General features: G+C 44.3%; 2 protein-coding genes across 2 annotated transcripts in view; one reads left to right on the top strand and one right to left on the bottom strand.

The window, feature by feature from the left end:
* Positions 1-5,050: 5,050 nt before the first annotated feature.
* On the top strand, positions 5,051-10,398 carry CD180 (CD180 molecule; the record flags this gene model as incomplete). Its single annotated transcript, XM_080638276.1, has 3 exons — positions 5,051-5,140; positions 8,081-8,247; positions 8,673-10,398. The coding sequence occupies 3 exons, from the start codon at positions 5,051-5,053 to the stop codon at positions 10,396-10,398; spliced, it is 1,983 nt and encodes a 660-aa protein (XP_080494402.1).
* Positions 10,399-17,918: 7,520 nt separating this feature from the next.
* Positions 17,919-26,157, bottom strand: part of MAST4 (microtubule associated serine/threonine kinase family member 4) — a gene marked incomplete at its 5' end in the record, with an annotated part of 284,622 nt that continues 276,383 nt past the window's right edge. The window contains 3 exons of the mRNA XM_080637246.1: positions 17,919-22,599; positions 23,563-23,741; positions 24,410-24,546. Coding sequence (XP_080493372.1) covers positions 18,728-22,599; positions 23,563-23,741; positions 24,410-24,546 — 4,188 coding nt within the window. The 3' untranslated portion in view covers positions 17,919-18,727. The remainder of the gene's footprint in view (positions 22,600-23,562; positions 23,742-24,409; positions 24,547-26,157) is intronic.

Here is a 26,157-nt window from a genome sequence, read left to right as displayed (position 1 = left end):
AATGAGCAGCGGCAAAGCAGAGGAAGAGGAACCCCCGGGGCAGGGCGATGCTGCAGCCTGGCCCCTGACTGCTGAAGCACTCAGCAGACAGGATGGTGCCCAGCTGGGGATGGCATCGCAGGTACAGTCCTGCAGATCTTGTCCCCGTTGTGTTCCCACCACCCCTGAGTGCAGGTGAAGGGACATTCCTCACATGCATAGAGAGTATGGGCTGGAAAGTACATCTGGCTGCTGTCTCCTGCCCTCTCTTAGGGTTTCCAAAAGATCAGTTGCCATAGAACAGAGCAGAGGGGTTTCACATGGAGTCTGGTGAAGTCTGACTTTTTTTCATGGCAGTATTTTCCACTTGCAAGTCATTTATGCTCTTGCTGCATCACCTTGTTCTGTGCTTTTCCTCAGAGCACAGCCTGAGCCCGCAGCATCAGCAGCAGAGCCCTCACAGGGTTTCCAGCTGGAAAATGCAGGTCTGTGGCAGGACATGGCAGGGGCGCTTGGTCCTCCACAGCTGCTGTGTCTCCTTTTGGAGCACCATGCAGCCACAGCAAGGGAATGGTCACAGCCCAAATCCCACTGCCCAAGGGATAACCACAGTCAGGGTTCTTAACATCCGTTGTTTAAAGTAATCATTTGGATTTCTACTTCTTGTTTGTGATACCAAGAAAACAACAAACAGAAAAATCTTGAAATCCATACCTAAAGGAAATGACTGAAAATTGTTTTAACCCTTTGATCCTGTACAGACAGATACTTGGGAAGCCCTGCTACGTTGGGTTGTCAATAATTTTTTTCTTCAGAGCTAGAGAAGACCAGGGATTACATGATTCATCTCTTAAATAAGAGAGAATTAACATCTCATAGGAATTCTGAGAGTAACAAAGACTGTTTAATACATCCACATAACTCATTGCATTTTTCTTTTTAATGTCTTAGATTGATTCCCACTTACTCCTACAGTCATTACATATTTTTCCCAAGACAATCATGGAAGAGGAGCAATTTCCCAGATTCATCCCACCTGCGACACACCTTGAGGGCCAGGGTTTTTCGAGGTGCTGTGCTCAGTGCTCTTACTGAAGCCTTTCCCAGGATGAGGGCCAGGAAGGGCCGGATCGGGCCAGGCCAAGCACAGAGCCAGCTGGGCGGATTTGACACCAGCCAGGATTTCCCCTTGACCTGACCAACCAGATAGGCTCCTGCAGGACCGATGATCCCACCCAGAAACAGGGCCCATCTTTCTGTGCTGGGGGTGGGAATTGGCATCCTGTGACTTCAGTGTCATGCCAACAGCCCACAAAATGCCCACATCCGTGCCACTTGGCTGAGGAACACGCCAGCACTTCACCATAGCGGTCTCAGCTAGGACCAACAACTCATCACTGGTGGTTTTTAAGTGAGGAGAGAGCCACTGCCTGTGGGAACACACCATGGGTGACTCACCACATTTTGGTGAGCCTCGTTCCTCCTGTCCAGCTCAGAAATCAGTGTAAAATGGAGAACCTCTGGGGAGGTACAGCCCTCTCTTGGGGACTTTTTGATTGAAGGGCAGAGCGCCTTGTTTGTGGGGTGGCAGGGCACCGCAGGGGCAGTGCAGAGGGAATGATGTGCTCAGCTCCCAGCAGTGCTCAGCATCTCATGAGTGCTCAGCGACAAGCATCATCACACTAAAGCAACGGTGCTTTTATCACCATCTGGTAGTATTACCGGATGGTAATTACCACTGGTGTCTGCTTGCTCTTGGATTTCCTGTCATCAGAGCAGGAAGAGTTTGAACCAAGCACAGAGGGAGTAAAATTTTTAGCAGAAAAATACTTGTGAGGGGACTGTCCCAGTGATCCCTGTGGTCCGAGAGTGCCCCTGAACACAACAATAGAGAGAAGAGCCACCCAGCAGCTGGGAACAGCCAATAGAAAAGCATGCAGAAAAGAAGTGCTCCCTGTTTAATGTGTGAGGTGAATCAGCCCATAACAGTCATAGAGGGGCTGCAGATTGCCCGAGCCCATGGCTGGTGCCCATAGCAAAGCCCCCTGTGAGCATCAAACACTGCTCCTGCTAACTACTGCCATAAATTCTTATCCCTCCACATTTTGCTTCACAAGCACAAAGGGCTAAAAATTAATCAGACAGGCACACATAATGAATAACTCAGATACCTCTAATCATTAGTCGTTTTTACTAAGCTCAGTGATTGCTTGTGCACATGAACAAGAAGAGGAACTTTAGTCACCCGATACCAGTTTCATGATGAATTCTTCATTATCTGAAATTGAGGCAGGCCTTGGAATTCATTATTTGTCATAAAGCTTCCTGCTTCCTCAAAAACCACACACACACCCCACCCACCCCCACTCCCCCCAAAAAAATAAATCTCTGGAGTTATTTCTATTTCGTTACATCAAACATAAATTCAACAACGCATAATAACATGCTTCACTGCTCTGCAGGAAGAGGCAGGATTAGCTTTGGCTGATATCCCCTCCAATTCAGAGGACTTTTCTTACAAAACAACACATTCATCTGAGATTGGAGGTTTCTGGTACGGGAGTTCTGAGGAAGCGTCCCTATCACCAGAGCTCATAGCCTGCCAGAAACTACACACAGGGTGCAACTGTGAATCGAAGCTGCTGCATGCCAGGAAAGAACAATGCAGACAGCAGGGACACACCAAGCCTTAGCCTTTGAGCATTAGCATGGAAAATGGCAAATAAAGGAGCAAACATCCTAAACAAATTCCTTTGAACTTTCTGCTACCAGCCACAGGGCAAGCACGATTTCCAGCAAATGCAGAGCTGGCTGGGAGGCTCAGGGCTGTTAGTGAGATGTACAGTGAGATTTTCAGCTTGTCATTCAGATAAGTTGTTTTCTTTTGTATTTTACAAAACTAGGAGGAAAAGAGCCCAGTGAAATGAGATCAGCAGAGAAGCATCCTGGCAGCAGACAAATACAGCAGCAGGGCACTGCTGCCATGGCCTCTCTGTGCCTGCCAGCCCCAGCAGCCCACCTGAGGGGATTAGGAAAGATGCAAAAGAGAGTGAGCTCTGTGCTGGATTTTAAGCTTCACTCCCGCCGCATTGACTGCTCCTCTCTCTCAGACACTGGCAGTGATGAGCACAGTGGCTCAGGGGAAACCCCAGGGATACGTCAGCTCCAGCTACCTGTACAGCCATGACCTTTGTACAGTTTTTCAGAGCCAAAGGTCCTGATTTTCTGTGTGTCCTTGACACCACTGAAGCCCAGATGTCTCCATTTTCCCAGGTGTCAAGCTTAATGCTCACCTTGATTGCTTGAAGCTTCACTGATCAAGTCACCGAGCTAGACTGGCTCCATCATGCATATTTGCAAAGCCCAGTCTATTTTCATCATGCCTTTCTCTACTAGGTGGTGAAGAAAGAATCACAGAATCATAGACTGGTTCAAATTGGAAAGGACCTTAAAGATCATCTCATTCCACCCCTCTGCCATAGGCAGGGCCACCTTCCACTAGACCAGGCTGGTCCAAGCCCCCTCCAATCTGGCCTTTAGCACTGCCAGGGATGGGGGAGCCACAGCTTCTCTGGGCAATCTATGCCAGTGCCACACCACCCTCACAGTGAAGAATTTCTTCCTAATCTAAATCTACCCTCTTCCAGTTCAAAGCCATTCACTTAATCCTATTACTACATGTCCAAAAAGTCCCTCTCCAGATTTCTTGTAAACCGCCTTTAGGTACTGGAAGGCTGCTGTAAGGTGTCCCCGAAGCCTTCTCTTTTCCAGGCAAAGAGTGCTCCAGCCCTCTGAGCATCCTCATGGCTCTTCGCTCAGCTCACCCCAGTTTCAAATCCCTCTTGTGCTGGGTGCTCCAGAACTGCACACAGTACTGCAGGTGAGCAGTACTCATGAGAGGTCTCACGAGAGCAGAGTACAGGGGCAGGATCATCTCCTTCCACCTGCTGGTCACTCTCCTTTTGTTGCAGCCCAGTATATGCTTGGCTTTCTGGGCTTCAGATGCACGCTGCTGGGTCATGTTGAGCTTCTCAACAGACCAAAGAGCACCACTTACTTAAGCCTGCTGAGAACAAAGCTGTCAAGCTAATAACTCAGCCCATTAAGAAAGAAAGAAAAGGCAACAAGGTCAAGTTGAGCTGTCTGCCTGGAACTAGTGCTCAGGGCTGTCCCAGGCAGCAAGGACCACAGCCCCTGTCCTGCTGGCACAGGATCCCTCCCTGCCTGCAGCTGCCACACGCATGTCCGTCTTAGGGATGGTTAGAAATACTGTCCCCCTCAAGAAAACTGATCATTACCAGTAATATAAATACAAGAGGAAAAGAGTTCATTTTTAGATTGAACTACTGCTTTTTAGCTTTACTGTTTCTGCTGAGAGAAGCATGTGTCAGCATTATGATCCTTTTTGCAGCAATATAGAAGCAGATATTAGAATCATAGAATCGTTCGGGTTGGAGAAGACCTGTAAGATCGAGTCCAGCTGTGAACCTGACACTGCCAAGTACAGTATTGCCACCAGTCCCCTCAGCAGAGCCCTGCTTTTCAGCTGCTTCACGAGTTCTTGTGACTTTTGAGTTCTTGTGACTTTCACAGTATCACAGTATCACAGTATGTTAGAGATTGGAAGGGACCTCAAAAGCAATGTATGAAATTCTTTTCAACTCAAACTTCCCACTGCATTAAATACCCCTTTGTTGAGATGCTGAATTCTCATCTGCACTTTTCCCGTTCTACCTCCTCTTTCACACTGAACTGGCCTGTACCTAGTGGGGACATTTCACTCTACATGAGCATAAAAGCCAAGTTCTCATTTTTCAAAACTCTGTTCTGCCCCAAAGAAGTGACAGTGCACAGTAATTTGACTATATTTAAAGCAGGGAAGTTCCTCTTTCACTCCGAAACCACTGTTTTGCTCACACTGAACCCGGGACATTCAGCAAACATTTCTTTTCCTTATGACCTGCCTTCCAGTTGACTTGCCCAGCCTGTGTGACCTTGGCTGCTCAGTCTTGCTTTAGTTAAGGGAAGATAGCACCAGATCACCCATTTTAGCAACACGCCTCTCTCCGTAATGGCCTGTGGTTTATACCTGTTGATTTTCACAGTGCTCACCGGCATGAGCTGCGAAGCACCCAGCGCTGCTGAGAAGATGTGTGTGGAGGTGAGTGAGAGCCGCCGGTCCTCCCAGAGATGCAGGAGCTGTGCATGATCTCTGGTGCATGCTGCCTGCCGATGTTAGGCTGCTTTCACTTCTCAGGGGGTTTCTCTCAGGGGGACCTGAGGGCCTTTATCAGAGAAATCAGGCAGGTGTCTTGAGATGTGCTGAGGGACATCGGTCACTGTTCTCCTCCTCACACCTGCACACTTGTGCATCCTCATGCTCTCTCCTACTGCTGCCGGGGACTTTGGGAGGCCAGCACCACCCTTCACCTCTCAGGGATTTCTAGGGGTGATAAAGTTTCACGGGGGTGTTTAGTGGATGTTAGAGCTAGGCAGAGGACAGCTACAAGGATTTTGCCTCTTGTGCTGCATTCTCCACACAGGAATTTGTACACAGTGGTGGGTGATGGTGTGTTTATTTGCCATTTGGTCAATTTGCGATACCACACAAGGGTAGTAAGAAAGTACTGTGATTTTTCCAGGGTATGAGAAAAGGCTGACCCATAAATGTTTTCCTTTCTATGTTGGAGACAAGGAAAAAAAAAAAAAAGGCAAGGATTTTGATGTATGGAAGAGGCACTGTGGAGACCCAGGCCTTCGCAGTGCACATCTGGGGCCAATAGCAAATTCCTTACTGAATTAAATGTACAAATCCCCAAATGCTGGAAGTTGCACAGTGAGATACCCTAGAGGATGGTTGTTCCTCAGCTCCCATTGAGAGCCACTGCATGCCCTGAAGCATATGGCAAGAGCTCACTTACTCACTACTTTAATTGAATGGTAAAACATAGGCACTGTTCTCATTTACAGCGACAGCTATACATTTTTTATCTTCCTAAGCCGTGCACCACAGCAGTCAGCTCCCTGAGCTCTTCTTTGTTTATCGGTAATAAAAACACTAGCTTTTCTAAGCCTGTATTTTGCTATTTATTTCTGTAGTTACCAGCACCATATCATTTCAGTTCTTCTAGGCTGGACATGACACGTAGAATCACATTCCACAGATTGCAGGGTACCTCTGGGAATCACCTAGCCCAACCCCCTGTGAAGGCAGGGCCACCCAAAGCAGGTTACACAGGAACACATCCAGGTGGGTTTTGAATGTCTCCAGAGAGGGAGACTCCACAATCTCCCTGGGCAGCCTGTTCCAGTGCTCTGCCATCCTCAATGTAAAGAAGTTCTTCCTCATGTTGAGGTGAAACTTCTTGTGGCTTAAGTTTTCAGCCCCTGTGCTATGGCCACATGCTGTCACAGCAGGTACTGGGCGGGTTTTCTGCCCTCAGGTCATGCCAAGCACCAGCTTGTAGGGGCTCAGCTGCGAGCAGACCTGGCTTGTCCTTCCCTGCAGATGGGATCCTGGGGTCTGAGCTCCAGCAGTGACACGGGTGGGCGAAGGAGCCACGCTCCCCCCGCAGTGGGGCATTCCGTTGTGAAAGTTCCTTTCCACTTCCTCCTGGCTTCACCACGCTGCTACCGCATCCCTCTGCTCTGCCCGCCAGGCTGCTCTGCCTGCAGCAGCACAGGGACATGGCACTTCCCCAGCACCCTCCAGCTATATGATTTGTGCTTCAGAGGAAAGGAAGAAAGTGCTCACCCTATACAGCTTGTGGCTTGCAAGGAATACTGCTGCTATACCCCCTCCAGTGAGGCCACGGAGTGCAGTCAGTGCCCACCTGTTTCGCCAGTGCCACAGGCATGGTTTGCTCTCAAACGCTCACAGTCCCATGTGAACGGAAAGACATGAACTCCACACACTGCTCCCCAGGGTCCCCGTGCACCTCCACAAAACCCCAGCGGGCCACAGTACACAAACCTGCACTGTTCCCTGCTCAACACTGACTCCAGACTCCAGTGTGTTTCTCTCCATACAGCCCACTGTCCCCTGTGCTTGCCTTATTCCAGCTAATAGAAAAGATTTGAGTCCAATTAAAACAGTCGGACTGGCCAGCTGTCTGCTATACATGCATTTTCTTCCCTACAAGCAGAACATCTCTGAGCTTTCTGGCAGGATATCCCCACAGCTGTGGCTCCTGCGCAGCCACTGGAGCCCTGCCCCTCACAAGCTGGCCCCGTCAGCATTTGGACAGGCCACCCCCTTTCCTTCTAGGAGCAGGGCTGGGTGAGGAGGCTGACACGATGCTGGCTGTGCCCGTACTCCCATCAGAGGTTGGCAGGGGTTGAGTGTGATGCTCTGAGCATCTCCGCTGCCTTCAGCAGCACAGCAGGCTATGTCAGGATGACTCTTCCCTGTGTGCCTGACAGACCTTCATGCAGGCACCAGGGAAAGGCAGGTCAGACACCTTTAATGGTTGTCCCTGGTATCCACAGAGTGGACTTCCCTATAGAGTAGATTGATTTATTTGCAGTTAAGCTGAAAAGCCTTCATAAAAATTTTAAAGACTATCTTTGTCTAGCCTGAGCTGAGCCTTCCCACTGTCCTCTTACTGCAGGGTGTAACTGCAGTTCAGATCCAATTAATTTGGACAATTTCCTTCCAGAAACATTTCCAATCCTGCTCTTTTTTTACATCCCCTCTGCAAGGTTTTCTCAAGACTTCTCTTAGAATAAACTTTGTTACCAGACTCATGAAATTCAGAATTTAAAAATACCTTGCGGGGATTCTTTCTTTAGGATAATTCATCCAGAAAAGTAAACAGTCCTCACATGTGCTGACTTTGATAGCAAAGTACTACAGATGAGACACGCTTCAAATTAGTACAAGACAGATTCAAGGCATTTGTTTTAAAAACACTCCACAAACCCCAGGGCTGTGCATTACAAGCCTGTGCTGAGGCTCCCCAGGGCTCTGGGTGCTGTGTTTTTAAATAATTCAAAATTGTGATTGGTTTTGGTGTTTGGTTTGGGTTTTCTTCAGTGCCGTATTTTCCCATTTACATCCGCAGTGCGTACTTCTTGCAGTTTCACTATCTAATTTTCACAGATTGCAGTAAATAAAAGCTACAACTGTGAAGGTTTAGGACTGAGGAAGATTCCTGAAGGACTGCCTGTCACAACAGAAATCCTAGACTTCAGCTTCAACGTGCTCCCTTCCCTCGAGAATTCAACCTTCTCTGAGCTGAAGTCTCTTCTCCTCTTGGACTTAACAAGGTTTACCAATTCCTATGACAATTTTTTTATTCACTTTTCTATAAAGATATGGTTCCCTAAAACTTAGAGAAAGATAAGTTTGGTCCTTTGAAATGCCCAGCATTTCCTGTTTTCCTGGAAATCAGGAAAACATATTTTTGTTTTATTAAGATGGATGCTAAAAACCTCATGTCACCCTGACTTCCATAAATGCCTCTTCACATCCATCATTTCAGGGCAGATTTTTTGTCTCACCAGGACCCTGTATTTAAATGTGAGCTTACAAGTACCAGGCAAGCAGTACTGGAAAAAAAAAACAAACTTATCCTCGTGAAGGCAACTGCCCATGAGTTTTTACAGCTACGATGTGCAGTTTAGGCTATCACATATATGGGGAGAGCTTTACAAGACAGGCCACTGATGCTGGTTTCTGTTGTTTTCTGAAGGTGTCAGATAAACTGGGTGTATGACGGTGCCTTTCACAGCAACGGGCAGCTGAAGACACTTGTGCTGACAGGAAACCTGCTCATGTTTCTGTCTGACACAGCTTTTGTTGGCCCACAGTCCCTGAAGCAGCTTGTTTTAACACAGACGGGAATAACCAGTATGTCCTTTATTCCAATGACGAATCTGGACAGCTTGGATACACTCATCTTGGGCAATAACCACATCTCCTCACTGCAGCTTCCTCCCAGCTTCCCTACTCGAAACCTCAAATACCTTGACTTTCAAATGAACAACCTAAAAACAATCACAGCAGCAGATGTCTCTCTTCTGCAGAAGACCAGCAATATAACTCTCATCTTCAAAGGCAATGACATTACATACATTGAACCTGGAGCTTTCCAGTCCAATTTCTACAGTTTGGACTTTGGGGGCTGTTCTGACATCCCTGGAATCCTGGCAGGGCTACAGAACTCCACAGTCCAGATCCTTTGGCTGGGAACATTTCACGGAATGGAAAAAGAGCCCTTCATAACCCCAGATGTTTTACAAGGCCTCTGTAATATCTCTGTCAAGGAGCTCTATCTGCAGCTACGGCACTTCAGGAACCTGAACGCCAACATGTTTCACTGCTTGACCAGGCTCCGCAAGCTGGATCTAACTCAAACCCACATCAACACATTGCCTGCTGGCATCAGCGGCATGAGCTCACTAGAAGAGTTAGTTCTGAACTCAAACTCCTTTGAGCACCTCTGCAACATCAACTCTGCCTCCTTCCCCTCCCTTATCCACCTCCACATCAAGGGGAACTCAGAGTTCCTGCAGCTGGGCTCTGGCTGTTTGGAGAAACTAGCAAAGCTTCAGCATCTTGATTTAAGTAAGAGTTATATCGAAAGCTTTGGCTGCTGTAATGAAGCGCTGAGTGGTTTGAGCAGTCTTCAGCAACTGAATCTGAGCTACAACATCAAGCTGCACCTCCATGATGTGTTCATGAAAGACGGTGCTAGCCTGGAGCTGCTGGACCTTGCTTCCACTCCTCTTCATATCAACACTTCACAGGGTCCTTTCCGAAATTTGCATCTCTTGCAAGTGCTGAATCTTTCCTCCTCCCACATTAATACTAGCATTCAGCATCTCTTTCAAGGCCTGGAAAGCCTCATATTCTTGGACCTTAGTCAAAATAACTTTGAGTTGGGGATCATGCAAAACGACAAACTGTTCCAAGAGCTACCCAATTTAGAGGTGCTAATTTTATCATCCTGTGAACTGACAACAATAGGTAACCAAGCATTTCACAGTCTCAAGAAGTTACGGCATGTTGATCTGAGCCACAATAAACTTGCTGAATTCAGCACAGAGGCATTTTCAAGCCTCAAGGACATCTATCTCAATTTTGCACACAACAGGATCCATATCATACCACATGACAAGCTAGCACCCCTAGCTGGCCACTGCATAATCAATTTAAGTTACAACCCTCTGAACTGTACCTGCTCCAATATCGATTTAATCACCTGGTACAAGCAGAATCTGGATAAAATTGAGGACCCTAAAGAAACGAGATGCTCTGAGCCCAAATGGCAGTCTGGGGCTCAGCTGGCCACTGTCTCGCTCTCCTGTGGGATCACCACGGGAGGAATCATTGCAGTTGTCCTGGCTATTTTATTCTGTGCTGTCATCTTCCTTTGGGGTGCTCGCTATTTCAAGAAAAATTACCAGAAAATATAAGTGTATAATGGAGACACAGAAAAGCTCTACAGCAACTGTATGAAGCTGAAAGACAACTTACTGTTCTTGTGACATGTATTTTCTTAACTTTTGCAATACGCTGTCCATTTGTATTATAAATTTTAGAAAAATAATGAAAGAATTATTGCGAGCTGGAAAAATAAACTATGACCTAAGCCTTGAACATGAGTAATTTGTCTGACAGAGAAATCCCAGTTCAACTCAGTGTTAGCCCTGGTGCCCCAGCTACTACAGTTAATGCATTTGTAAAGCAAAGATCCAGTGACTGAAAAAAGAAAACCAAACTCCCACCACCACTCCCACAAACAAAACCCAAACCTAAACCAACCAAACCCCTACCTCTATCAAATACCCTTGAAAACCAGTGCTGTTTAAGAGGTGGGTCTGTTAAAAGGAAAAGCATCTTTCTGTGAAGAACAGGCACAACATTCATAGTCACTTAAGATCCACTCCTGCAAGACTGGTAGAGCCTGTAACACTATGAGAGAAAAACGGGCCACCCTTGACCAGGGCACCCAGATTAGGGAGCCTGTAAAGTATTTTTGATCCTTAGTTCCTAGACATTAAACCTCTGCCCATATCTCACCTGGGACAGGCCCTGCTCCTGTACGATTTCCTGGACTCCACAGTAAGCAGGGGCTAGCAGCAACTTCATCTCTAACCATAAAATCTGTAAATTTGGTCAAGAATCCATGGGTGCTTGGCACTATGCTTTGCTTGCACAGGGCAAAAACCCAACACCAACAGCTATGAGGCTTTCCTGTGCCAGCCTGAACTGTTTCCTCTGGAAGCAGTCCAGGAAAGAAAACTAGAGACTGCAAAGGGGGGTGGTGCAGTGAGAGCAGCAACCTCATCCCACTGATGCTCCTGGTGCTGACAGCTATCCCGTGTTGCATGCATGCCTGGAGAGAAATTGGAGTCTCTTTGCTCCAGTGGGATATGCAACAGCTAGACAGAAGAAAAAGACAGACTTATTATTTACATTTACTGAACAATCAAATCCCATTTTCTGATATTATATGTGAAGAAACCCAGTGGCAAGACAGAATATGTGCATTTGACCAAGGGTATGCCTGCTCATCTGCCTTGTGTTACCATAGCGTGACTTAGGGCATTAGTGCTTTTATAACAGGCTAACCCTCATGTATGAACACAACCTTCTCAAGAGAGTATGACCCTTCTGTCTCCACGGCAGAGGATACACCATGTGGAGACTTGCCTTGCCATGGCAAGGCTTTCCAGTGAGTCACCAAGATGTGGAAGGTTCACCCTCTCTCAGCATTTCCCATGCAGGACTCCACATTCAGCTTCAGCTCCTGCCTCAAAGGCATTTCTTCAACATTTTCCTCCTTAACATGGTGATGAGCCAAGATTTCAAAGATCCCTGCTGTACTAGAAATCTTTTGTTCATTTGTGAAGATACGGCTGCCAAAATCCCTGCTTGGTCTTCTCAAGGAAGAAATACCTCTCTTACTTGAAAAGCTGCTATGACTGTCTGATAGCAGATCAGACTAACACAACAGGATTCTTGCAGCTTTCAGATGCTTTCACTTCACGTATGTTGCCTGCCTTACCCCACAGCTTCTCCTCCTGCTGCCTTTGTAGCCATATGCTGCCCAAGAGCAAGGGGGAGATGTCTGATGCTTCTTCTCCAGTTGCCTATAAGCACTCCTGGATTAGGGGTACCAAGACGTCGTCTCTCCTCACAACTCTCCAACTGCTGATCCCTGTATTCCCTGTTTCTGCAGCCGCTGACACACTCCGCACATAAACCTCCTCCTGAGCCCATCCGCAGGCGCTGTGCTCCCACTGCCCAGCCACAGAAAACAAAAGCTGTGAGGGCTGCCTGTGCAGGAGGTGCCCTTCAGCAAAGACTGCTCCAAAGGACAGAATGTCTCCCAGCAAACCATGCTGTCTGAGGAGAGGAATCCCAGGCTTGTCCTTGGGAACAAGTCAGCCCAGGGTTCAAGGAACATCTTCCCCTCCCACTGCAAATCCAACTAGTTAAATGAGCAACCTCTGATACCTGTGTTATCTAACAATCCAGCATAAATGCCAGTTGTGAGAGACTGACCCGAAATCAGACTCCACTGTCCATTGTCTCACAGATTGGTATGAGAAGCTGAGATGGAATTCCACCTATCTTTTGTCTCAGAGATGGCTGAGAGGAGTTAAGACTCCAATATCCACTGCCTGAGAGTTGAGTGGGAAAGAGCTGACTCTTCCATCTATTAGCTCAAGGTGTGGTGTGAGGAATTGCGGCCCATTATCCCAAGAATTGCTGCAGACACCTGTGTGTGTGCAGACACGTGCAGTTGAAGAGCTGGCTGCAAGGCCAGCAAAACTGGTCCACCAGGAACATGTAGTATGCAACATTAAGAGCAGAGGTACCCCCCCTAACCCATTATAAAAGGGGAAAAGGTAATCACAAAAGGAGTCATTCCCATAAGGATGACTCCAGGAGGACACCTCTGTGAGGACACTCTCCACTAATGACTACTACAGACCCTGAGGGACACTCTCCACGAGACATCGCCATGAGGGCAATTCCATCAGGACACCTCCAGGGGTACCTTCGAGGGGATGACCCCACGAGGACACCCCCCTCCAATGACTATGATGGACTCCAGGGGGACACTGCTCCAATAATGACTACAAACCCGGGAGAACTTCCACCACTGGCGACGACAACAACGGATCCCCGGAACACCACTGGATCCACAGTGGTGACTCTTTCTCTCTCTCTGCACCCCAAATACTTGCTTCATTTCCATCCTTTTTCCAATCTGTCCCATCCCTATCCCCTTTATTACAATAATGTCCCTTTTTTATAGTAGTTGTCTTTTCGTAACAGATCAACGGATCGATTACGTTACTTGACCTCATTTGTGTCTCAATTTCACTCTTGGGATCACAGATGAAACAGGGTCTGGCACAGGGTTTTTTTTCCTGCCAGATCCTGACACCAGTGTGTGCACCATCCAAGAGAGACCTGTTTATTCTGTTGTTTCCTTCCTAAATTTGTGTGTTCAGAAACATGATTGACAAGCACTGATGTTAAAAAGGGAGCATGGTGCAGTTCATAGCCTGGGACAGGCACAAAAAATTACTGCCAAGTATAAGACAGCAACTGTGGGAGATCCACAAATATCAGCAACTCAGGGGGAAAATTGCACATTCAGGTGATGCTTTCTGATATACCTCTCCATTTGGAGAGAAGAAACCAGGATTTATTCACCACCAGTTTCTGAAAAGGTGCCCAGTGTCATGGTGCGAACTCATGCAGACTTCAGTTTGTTAAAACTCAAAAGATGGCTGAAAAGGTGGAACGGTGAATGTGTTCCTATGCAGTATTTATTTACACGCAGGGTATTAAGTAGACTTTTCTGCGACTCTTCTGTTTCCTTCTACACAACTTAATTTTGAGGACCATTTCTTCATCTTACTTCTCTTCCATTTCCTTTACAGTGTCATTCCTGCTTTCTTATTTGCCTACAAAATGTCTTTCCTAGGACACCATGCAAACAACACTGCTAAACAGCATACACTGTATGCTTCAGGATATACAAATCCTGAATACAGGTATTGATTATTCTGAAGAAAAAAATGTATATGGCTATAATACACCAAAACATCCAGATTATATCTTAAAATGTTTTGAAGTCTAAAGATTTAGTCTTCTGGGATTACTTGGCGAGCATGTAAATGGAAAGAGACAGTAGATCTCTTACTCTTTATAGAATTTGTTTACCCCATCAAGCTCTGGTCTGATGCTGTCCTTGGTTTCTAGTCAAGCCTTTTATCTCTGATATTTTCAGATATAGCTGGGGAGTCAGCACACAGAGAGAACAAGGGAATCGCCTGAAGTGAGTGGTGCCTGACAGGACTGAACTCATCACCATACTGGCTCCTGGACTGCAGATGTCACTGAAGTCATCGGACAACATGAAACTCCCACGGAAAATTTGTTACCTGTACTCACACACAGAAGAAACTTGAGCAGATCGTGGCTAATGAGACACATGTCAGAGAGCACTTACCTTTATTTCAATTGGAGAAACCAAGACTCAAAGCCAAGTTCCTTCTTCCTCAACTGAGCTTAAACAAGATACCATCAGTTAGAGGCAATTCGATTTTTTAAAGACAATTTCACTCTGGACAGGATGGTTGAAGAGGCCAATTTCTAAATCCGCTGACTTGAAAAAAAAAAAAAAAAATCCTGATGTTGATGATGCACCTTTTAAGAACTTTCTTATTCCCTGGTCTTGCCTGTACCTGGAAAAAAGAGCAGGCAAGATCCCTTCCCAACCACTCACTCATAACACACCTCCTCATCTGGTGAATACTACGGAAATTCTCCCCCAGCAGCAAATGACATCCTTCTCCAGCAGGTCTCTCAAACATCCTCTTGCCCCTGTATTTAATTCACACCTACATTTTGAAGGGCTTACTGCATACTAGAACTTACCTATATTAAATCTTCTTACTCTACAGCTTCTCCACCCTTCCTCATGCTCTCAACTCTTTGCAGTTTGAACCACAACCCCTAGCATCGCTTCCTACTCTCAGGTCATTCAAACCCATCCTTGGCCTATGTCTGGGAGTTTGAGCTGGTCAGTGCTAATCAAAATACTAAACTATAGATACAGTCAGCAGAACAAAAATAATCCCAAGCCATGAACTGGACCATTTGTCCATATACCCTCCAGTATCTTCACATCCTATGATTTACTCTGTCTGAGCTATCATCTGAATCCAAGCTTGACATCCTTGCTAAGTCTGGCCAACTATGTAAGAAGAAACTATGGAGTCTAAGGGAGCATTGCATACTGGGAATTCAGTGCTGAAAAAGGGTGCTCACGTTTCCCTTTCAGACCATGAAACCATTCCCATTCCAGGTGAGATGCCATCTCTTCTTACAACAGTAGATGTGAGGATGACAGGCCATGCCAGACAGTACCAGTAAAATTTCTCTCCTGACTTCTTCCTCAACACAAACCCCTCACACCATCCCTTTCCTCTGGCAACAAACACTGTGGAGACTCATTCAGGGCACACAGGTTTCTATGCCTCCCTGGATAAAAGTGTTTGCTGCTGTCCACAGCCAAGGATGGCACAGCAAGCCAGTCCTTAACTCTGGTCATTTCACATCCTCTGGGCTGCTTTCCCCACTGCTGCTCTCCTCTCCTAGACTCATCATACCCCTTTGCAGTGCACCAGTTTTGCAAACTATCTGTCTTCTGCTAGGTTGCAGCAAGTTGGAAAGTTTGAGGGTGACCTGCAGCTTTCCCTCACCTACTGCTGTCAAATATAGAGCAAAGCAGCAAAAGCGATGCTGTAACACTACTGCATGAGTTTTGTACAGGGGAGAACACAGAGAAAACAATGCAATAGTAAAATGTGAGCTAAATCCCTGCCAGGCAGCTCTGCAGAGCTACCAGCAATGGAATAGTGAATATATATGTATTTTAATAGACACTGCTCCTATTGTAATGGATGATACACATTATGGAGGAAAGATTTAAATGTCACATTACAGCCTGCCAACATTGTTAACTTACTGGTCAGGGTATGCCATCCAGAATAGCCATGTGCCTACCTATGAACAGCACATCAGCAGTTTCAGCCACCGAGACAAGATACTCAGCTATGCAGCCCTCCTCTGTCCTCAGACTGAACTGCACTTCCTCATGCAATATCCCTGGCAGCATGTACTTTAATGGGTGCACTGAGCTGGCCCCAGAGGAAAGAATACAAAACTGTCCGCCTCCAAGCACAGCAGAGATGTGCCTTAAGTTACAGGAATGAAAACAGCTCAAGGAGAAATGCTAACACAACAGCGTTTCATGCTGAATTTTTATTTCGATGTTATCCAACTGCATAAGTATAAATAATCGTGTTCAATATATAACAATTATGACATCCATAAGGAGTTTCTTAGAGAAAATAAGACTGCAAACACTTTATTGCACAGACCCTAACAATTTTTTCTTTTTTTTCTTGATTTTTTTTTTTTTTTTTTTTTTTTTTGTAAGCTCAGGAATCTACAGCAGGAAGTCTACAAAAGAACACATCAGATCTACAATCACATAAAGACTGACCAAGTAGAACACGGGCAGGAGGATCTCTAACAGTTCACTGATAAGGTAAACACCAACAAACAGGTACTACATAACACAAGCTTAAGCACTGCTACACTTCCAAAATGCAAAGAACTTAGTTGTCAGAAGTGATGATGAGCTATACAAAATAGACATAAAGGTTACTGTAAACAAAAAGCTAGATGTACTTTAAAGGAAACAGAAGGATAGCTGAAAAAATGTGTAAGACTGCAAACTAAGAAATACCTTCCAGACAGAAATGTTACTTTGAAGTGCATTAGCATTCATTTGTAGTAACTGCCAAAGCACAGATGAACTGTAAATGTTGAGACCATTTTATCTTTAAAACTGCCCAAGAAACATTATCCATTGTTCACCAGCTCCTCTGTGAATGTATCAAAGGCAGTATGACTGTACTAGTGCCACATGAAAAATCAGAAGGACTTGTTTGTGATATTATCTTTCCATGAGAGGTTTGCTGTAATCTAACTCAACTAATCAGTATAATAGAGTTTTCACCAGAGGGAAATTAATTCTGCACGTTGTCAGCTGTCAGACAAACCTCCAAGTCAAGATTACAGTGTGCTTGTAGGAATAATTTTCTAGCTTTTGAGACAGAAAGACAATCCATAAGCCCTGACAAAACGGGAAGGGCCTAGCTCTACTGTGGGCACATAGAACAGACATAAGCAAAACCACCATTCTACTGATCCCAATCATTAAAAAACATGCATCTGCAAGGGCACTTTGTAGTGCTTCTGTTTCAGATTTTACCTTTCATCCTTCAAAACAAGCTAAATACCTCCATGTTAAAATGATTAAAGTCTACATGTTCCACAGTATACAAAATTTAAATAAGGCTTAGCAAAAGTAAAAAGACAGTCACATTCTAGCACCAAATAGCTCCAACATGTTCCTTTGTTACAAAATGCTTCTTTTATAATTACAGTATTTTTTTGCATACAAATAAAAAGATTATTGTATGAAACGTATGGAGCTACTCAATGCGTTTAGAAATGAATGTGAAACCCAGAATCACCTGCTAAAAATAGCAAGTCTACAACATAAGGCCCCAGCTATGTATTAAAACGTATCAGATGTCCTGAACATTTTTGAGGATGATAGTAAAACAGCTTTTTTTCCTTTTTACCTTCTTGTAAAACAGAAAAAAAGCTAAACTGTATGAAGCTAACTATGCAGACCTATATGCCATGATAATATGTATTCTCTAAATGTACTAAACCAGGGATGAACATACTAGTACTGCAAGTCATGTGCTTATGCTTGTGCCTCACACTGTAAGGGTCTGAATTCAAAAAAGCTCAGGGAACTCAAGAGAGAACTGCAGCAAAAACGAAGCACACAGCATGTGCTTCAGTCTCAGCCTTGATGTGAAGGTCACTGAACACACTCCCAACAGACAAGATGAGAACCACCATTTCACCAGAGAACACAACTCTGGCCGGGATGTCTTCATAATCAAGTGGTCCTCCTGCAGCTTTAATGACACCTACTCTAAGAGACAGGCTTTGTGCAGTAGGGAGATGCAGTTAGGTCTCGTGTTAGTCCTGGTGAATCAGTCAACCAGGTACAGTACTATCAAAATTAGATTATTAAAAATACATGTAAAAACTCACAATAAGTCACTGTATTTATTCTCTACTAGTAATTTTTTAACCTCTAGCTAGGATTTTAGCAAGTAAAAATGTGGCCTGTTTTTGTTTTCCAGTCAGACCAATGCTTGTGCATGTCCATGCCAGGTCAGAGTTTCAATAATTTGGTTTTATACTTGAGCATGGCAAATAAGTGGCAAAGCAACTATCTTAAAAAAAGGGAAGAGTAAACAATGCAATCAGCAGCAAAGTATATATGCTACATTCAAACCCCAAACACATTGCTAGGTATTTACAGAGGAGATCTTTTCTTCAACAGCTCTCAGCTGTAAAGGTATTCTTGTACAAATACTATATGGTAACAGTTTTACCGGTTACAATTGGGAAGGCATTTCGAAAAAAAAAAAAAAAAAAAAGAAAAAAAAAAAGAAGAAAAAAAGAAGAGTCCTGTTTTTATATATCCCCTTATTCTCGCTCTTCAGTGACGTGAAAGCTTCGCAGCACAAAGACAAGACACAGTGCTGGTTTAAAGGCAGTCCAATATATTGACATTAGTTCAGCAAGTTTTGAATTCACACCGGCCAGGTCTTACAGTTAACAGGATTTTTTGTGAGGACTGCTCCGAGGAGCCTCCTTTCCTCGCCGCTGCCGAGCTGAATCTTTGTCATCAGAAAGTGCGTTAGGGCGGTCAGGTGTGGTTGCTGATCTGGACAGATCTTTACCTACATTCTGTTTTCTTGAAGCAGACTGCTGAGTCTGAACAGCGTCTTTTCCCTTTACATCCCCAGTGTTAACAAAAGAAGACTTTTCTTGACTTCCAGGCTTTCCCCCAAGGTTTGAAGCAGGGTGGTGGGCTTCTGCTACAACAGCAACATTGTGCAAGGCCATCAGTGAAATGCTTTTAGTCATTTCTGCCTTACCACTCCCTGTGGAAGAGGTGCCTTTCTTATTTAGTTCCTTGCAGGCTGCAGGAAGCTCAGGTGAACCTGCTTTAACCTTTGTAGAAGATGCACCACTCTTTGCTGAAGACAAAACAGAGACTTCTTGTCTACATTCAGAGAAATTGGCTGAACAAGTCAGCAGCTTTCCTGGTGTTGCAGCCACACGGCAAGAACTCTGCCCACTGGCAGCTGACATTGTGATCTGCTTGTTTGCATCCTCTGGCTGTTTTTGATCAACTTGTCCCTTCCCTTTTGAATCTCGAGAGCTTTTGCTACTTGCAGTTGTTTTTTCTGCTTCTTTCTCTCTGGCATCACAGTTCATGAGGCAAAGGGCAGGCTCTACTTTCCCACTGTCAAGCTGAACATAAAGTGCGTCAGTGCGTATTTTTCCTTCAGGTCTTTTGTCTGCAGAGATGATCTCAGCACTAGGACTCCTGTTTGCCTGTTTGCTCAGCAAGGGAGGGTCTTTCACAGTGGAAAACTTTGGAGACATGGTTTGTTCTTCACTGAGGTGAAGTTGCTTTTTATCAGCATATCCCCCCAGGCCTCCTGGTTCTTGCCTCTGCACCTGCTTAGAACTCTCTGGGCTTGCTGATATGGGGCCAACAGTGGAAGATTTGGGTTTGGTGTCAGGAGTGATGCTGCTCATCTGGAGAGTGGCTACCAAGCCATACTCCAAACTCATAGGCCTTTCAGCCTGCCCATGTTCAGCAGTCATTTTTTTCACACAGCTCGAAACAGAAGAAAGGGGATCTAGCACATTTTTACTGGCATGTTTCCCATCTTTCCGAGAGCTGGTAGACACCTGAATAGTAGTTTCTTTTTCTTTTATGGTTGGAGTGACTGATTTTTGTGACAGCGTCTGTTTATCCAAGTACTTAGCCTTAGAGGAACTTGTATCAGAGGCTGGCCTGTGTTTACTACTGCTGCTTTCCACATAGGTGGCAGCAGGCTTCACGTGTTCTTGAACACCTACATGAACATCTACAGCACATTTTCTGCTTACACCGTCTCTCACAGCAGCGGAGCTTGAAGTGCTAAGCTGCTGCTGAGGAACTTGGCTGGACTGCTCTTTCTCAGCAGTATGAAGCCTTATATCTGTGAGCTGTTTCTGATCTTTTGTTCCTAAATCTTTGGCATTGTCTTTCTGCACAGAGGAAACTGGTGCAGACTTCTCATTTTTCAGACCACAATCCATTGAGGGTTGCACAGGCCGTTTGGATGGAAGAGCTTCAGTCTTTGACTCTGCAATAATTTTCTTAGACTCAATGAGAACTTTCTGCTTGGTCATATTCCTTTCCATGAAACTACTAGCAACGCTGCTGTCATCTGTACCTCGCTGTTTCAGTGACTCTCTGCCATCCTTAGGTTGGGCCTTGGGGCCAGCTGCCTGCATTTTTCCTCGCATCTGAGGTGGAATGGCAAAATCAGCGCAATTTTTTTCACTGCTTTTCGAGTAGCTCGTTATCAGGACATCTGAGACAGACACCTTCAGAGATGGCTCTCTGATCACCTCCACCTTTGCAGAAATAGGCTCACAACTTCTCTGGGCCACTGGCTGTTTGGCAGGCAACTCCTTCTGCATTTGCTTCTCTTTTCCTACAGCTTTTTCAGGAGTGCTTTGGACAGCAGAAGGTTTGGAGTATGTTTGAATAGTTTTAATGCTCTGACTTTGAGTAATACATGACTTCACCTCCACTGAATTGTCCTGCTTTGAAGGGGAGATGTCTTTCTTTTGAACAGTGTCAGTAACAGAAATACTGCCTTTAGTAGCTGGGCTAGAAACCTTTTTCTCTGTCAGTACTTCTGCAGCCACAGGGGTGAGTGGCAAATTTGGAGAACTCTTACTTGTTTGCAAAATCTGAGGCTCTGATACACTCACTTTGCCAGATTTTGAATAGCTTAACAACTGCTCTTTCTGACAGGCCAGTTCTGCCTTCCCACCACTCCCTTGTGGTGCTGGGGGTATAGGAGATCCCCCATCACTGCTGGTGTTCTGTCCTTCTGGCAGAACGCACAAAGGCAGTTCAGTCTTCGAAGCCTGTGGCCCAGAAAGTAAGGCAATGTCTAGTGTGCCTTCTATTGGCTTCAAACAGGAAACAGACCTCCCATCAAGTTTATATTCTGAGGGACTTTTTCTGACAGGAGCCTCAGTGGAAATAAGGGCTGACTTTTCCACACTCATGTCTGCTCGGCCATTCAAGGTCTTGAGAGGAACAAAAGAAACTGAGTTAATCTGAGCAGCGTGTGCACTGCCAATAAAAGCTCTACCATCAGCAACTGCAGTGGAGTCCTGCTGTATGTTTATGGGTCTTCCTGTATTAAGTTGAAGGCATTCATGAACATTTGATGTCAATTTAGGTTTTAGCACGGGAGAGACACTGTCATCTTTTTCTTCAATGGACATTTTCTTTCTAAGATAATCAATATTTACAAGTTTACCATCTAATCTTTCAAATTTGACAAATTCTTTTGTTGGTACATTTTTATCTGTGTTTTCTCCTTTTCCATTTAGCATCCTGTCAGTGGACTGAGGCAGAACATCTTGCAGTGTACATGGAGGGGAAATTCTTTTGAAGTCATAAGAAATATAACCAAGTTCATTAGGCAAAGGCCCATGACACAACATCTGCGCATCTAAAGCAACACCATCATTTGATCTCAAGTTTGCATTCTTTTGAAGGGTGTCTTTCAGTATGCCACCAGCTGACTGGGTCTCCAAAGCAACAGTTTTTGTTTCAAACTGATTTGATCTTTCTAAAACCTTCTGGAATGGTTTTTTGTCTCTTTCTTCCAGTCTTAAGGTATTGGGATTTTCTGGTTCACTGCCACATTCATGTACAGCAGCATTTGCTTTATCAGCAAAATCTTGTTTTTTCATAACTATCTTGACCTTCAACTTCTCTCTGTCTAGCTCATCAATGGATTCTTGCCTACCTAATTTTCGGGAGATGGGTCGTTTCAAGCAGCCCTGCTCTGCAGGCCTGACTCGTGTGAGTGATGGCACATCACATACATTCTCCTCTAAGCTCTGAAGAGTTACCTCCCTCTGAGACATTTCTCTATTCACTTCTTCCTGGGTCACCTCCAGACTGTGTTTTCGTGAACATAAGTGTTTCTTATCACTGCCGTAAGAGGGAGCAAGTTTCTCTTCAGATTGGACTCTCTTTAATAGTGGAGATCTTGGTGGTTCTGCACTCTTTGGCCTAACAATATGCCTTACAATAGTTGGAGGAGAGTGCATTTTGCTAGGAAAAGACTGAGCTATTTTTGTGTTTCCAATCGAATGTCCTAGCAATGGTGATGGAGATCGCTGAGGGGATGTTGGCTGGGGTGTTGGAGAAGGTGTCCGCGCAAGAGGAGAGAGAGGAATGCTGCCAGCTGATTTGCGTCTTCCAGATCTGTATCTCTGCCCACCAAGCTTTGGACCCAAGCCATGAAGAGTGCTGGGTCTTATGTGCCCTGAACCAGCTGGAGAATTGGGAGCACTTGAGCTGGGGGAGCTACTCTGGGAAGAGTTAGTACCTACAAAAAGAACAAACAAACAAAGATCAGGAAGATTTTTGAATCTTGTCTGAATGCTCAGTGAGAGACAGAACTTGCACCAGTTCAAAAGGCTTATGTCCCATTTGCTCTCACAATGTTGCAAAATCTGGAAGGTTTTCATAGAATCATAGAATAGTTAGGGTTGGAAAGGACCTTAAGATCATCTAGTTCCAACCCCCCTGCCATGGGCAGGGACACCCCACACTAAACCATGCCACCCAAGGCCTCATCCAACCTGGCCCTGAACACCACTTCTGAGTGACTGGACTGTAAAACCCTTATCAATCCAATTATGTTGCTATTTGTCTCTTCCCTCCTCTGTTCCTCATCCCTTTTAAATCAACACTTCTTATTATTTAAATAGAATAGTTAATGTTTTCTGCCACTTCAAAGCAACGATCAAGACTTTCCAAATAATGTACATTCGCCAAAGGATCATACAACAGTGGTTAAATTTAGTACACAGTAAAATAATGTCAGAAATAAAACAGGAAGAAGAAGCAGACTTCTAGGAGCTAGAAAAATGCATATATCAGAACCCAGCCTACTTTTTCAGCAACAAATCTGCATTTATGAGTGCCCATGCCTGCTCCATTATATAGCAACTTTTTCCTCGGTTTCATTCTTTTATCAATCAGCCTCTCCTAGGCAAGATTCTACCTTTTACCCAGATCTTGAATTCTTTATTACTCAACTTACAGCACTGGACTTGGATTTAAACTCAAGGACAAACCTAGCAGCCTTTTAGGTGCTACTGTATCACGAAAAGACCTTTGATTTTGCATCAGGAATCATTTACCCTTTTCCAGACAGAAACCATCTGTTTAATGATTAAGCTTGTCAGAACTGACTACTCTTAGCAGAGTATAGCAGATCTGGGGGGCTCACAAGTAGAATACACTTCATGTCCTCTTCCTCTGCCCTCCAGTCCTTCACACTCACCAGATGGAAAGTCAGTAGAGCGGCAGCTTGGGGTTGGTGACCTAGGAGATAAACTGTGGGTTGGGGATCCAGGCAAGCTCTCCCCTGATGAAAGCGATCTGTTCAGGCAGGAGAAACTTCTGCTGGTGTGAAGAAGAGGAGAGGGTTGCTTGGCCAGCTTTTTAAAGAGAGATCTTCTCCTAGTATGAGAAGAGCATGGCATTAATCAGAAGATGCACAGAAGATACTATTACCCCAGGCAAAACTCTTAAAAACTGACATTGCTTCCTCCTCCTATTACCCCAGAAAAGCAACTATCAAATCTATGCTTACATGAAAGCAAACAACCACAGTGTAGAGGATGATGTTCAGAATATACCCTGATTTGCCAGTAGTTGGGATTGATATTGTAACTAAATCTGTACTGAAATTTACTCACTGTATTTCAGAAGAACAGTTAGCTCCTTATGAGTATATCTTAATTTTCTTAATTTAACAGCCCACCAAAACTGAAGAAATATGTAGAAACTACTCGTGATGTGTACCATCAAACTAAAAATGCCCATAAACTTAGCACTGGGAAATTTAACTGAACAAGTACAAAAAGAAACCAAATTAAGATGCAATCTCAGTTACTCACTTTCTTCCTCTTATCTACAGCTACGCCACACAAAATTTTTAGGGGTTATTTTAACAGATCTGATTTAGGCAAAACAGAATTGAAAGGACATGTTACAACCATAGGATCTCACAGAAGAAAGTAAAAGGATGGAGAAGACAAGGGAGAGAACTCTATTAACTTCACACTTTACATTAATTGTTATGTATATACACACACATGTAAACGTGAGACAAAGGCATTACTCACCTTTCTAAACTCTCTTTCTTCTTGGTTTTCTTACTGCGCCGGACCATTCGGCTCCTGCAACTGTTTCGTCTGGCAGGTCCTGTCTTGATTGAAGTATTTTCAAAAGGGGTTGTCGTTACTGAGACTCTGTTACCACTCTGCCAAAATGGAGGAGGAACCTTTAAGTGTGAGTAATACAGGACAAGTTTGCTTTAAATTGAAGCTACACCACCAATGTGAATGCAGTGAGAAAGGACTCCATCATCAAAGTTAAGAGCTGTTAGTGTACGAAGCCCTGTACAGACATTGCCAGTTCAATTTACATCAGATAAATGATGGCTGGACAACTCTTAAAATTTTGCCAAATCTCCTCAACTTCCTTCATTCCAGCTTCAAGACAAGAAGAAATTCCAGTAATTGTAGCTATACAGGAGAAGACCAAGACTGCAGTTTTTAAAGCTGAAAGCTTCTACAGAAAGCTTGCCACAAAGAACAGCTGTCACTGCCCAGTGGTCCATTCACTTGCCATTCATGCCTCAGAATACCAACTGTTACAATGATGATGGAGAATTTGACAGTATCAATCCCAAACAATTCTTTTATCTTGGGGGGGCTGGAACAAGATGATCTTAAGGTCCTTTCCAACCCTAACCATTCTACGATTCAAAAGAGATAATAAATATAATTAAGCTTTTTAGGACCATTTGCATGAACAGATGACTCAATAAAACAAACTGGAAATATCCATATTATGTTTTAGAAATCCATACGTCCTGCCCACCACTATATTTCACAACAGTGAACTTATTTTCAAATTAATTCCAATAGCCCAAATTAATTTATGATACAGCACATTCAACCATTTCTCATTTTGAGTTTACTCTTGTAAGTACTGTGCAGGGTTGTTATGTTTCTCTTTTTCTGTATCTGACACAGAAAACAAGTGCACACCCAACTGCCTAAAGTTACAGAATTTTCTCTTACACTTTTCTTATAAAACTGGAAAACTTGGAAGCTTTTCCTGGTTTCAGAGAAGGAAAATAAAAGATTTAAGGAAAACTGTATTTTGCATCTTTCCTCAGCTATTCTTATTTCCCCATTACTTCACTGCTTTCCAATATATCTGTCATAATCAAGTAGTTCACTTCACAGGCAAAGCTCTGCATGTAACCATAAATTGTTAATAATATGGGAAATAAATATACAGTTGTCCAAAATAATTCTGACCTATGTTCGTCTATGCTTTAAAGAGTTCATAAAACCTGCAATACAATGAACTATAGTAAAAAGCGAAGACACTTTTATTCATTTAAAAAGTTGGGGGTTTGTTTGTTTTTTAAGGAAAACCTATCATTTTCTAATAGGATAGATCTTGGAAAACTCCACACGAGACAAATATGTTAGATTATTCATGAAAGTCCAACTGTAGGATCAGAACTTCATTAACCAAAGCAGCTCTTGTTGGACATCTCTGGCCATATATGAGAGAAAAACCTTTTGGGCCTCAAGATTGTGAAAGGCAAGTTCATGTACAGTAGGCAAAAAATATTTCATATTCTTTGTTATCACTTTTCCTCACTGATTTCACTTTAAAAGGAGAAACAAGAAGTAGCTTCATCATCAAAAGCCTGAATTACCTACTGAAGATGGAGGAATTAAAAAAGTGATTGAAAATGACAAATTTTCTGAGAGACAGGGATATCTGTTTGTGTCACTGCCTCAAAAGTACTTCAGCTATTTCAGCAGCAGTGCTAGTTTGTTGCATAAAA

The sequence above is a fragment of the Psittacula echo genome, assembly GCF_963264785.1.
Source record: "Psittacula echo genome assembly, chromosome: Z".
In the NCBI taxonomy this organism is placed as follows: Eukaryota; Metazoa; Chordata; class Aves; order Psittaciformes; family Psittacidae; genus Psittacula; species Psittacula echo.
The sequence above is the reverse complement of the archived record's forward strand: the minus strand, read 5'-3'. Positions and strand labels throughout refer to the sequence as shown.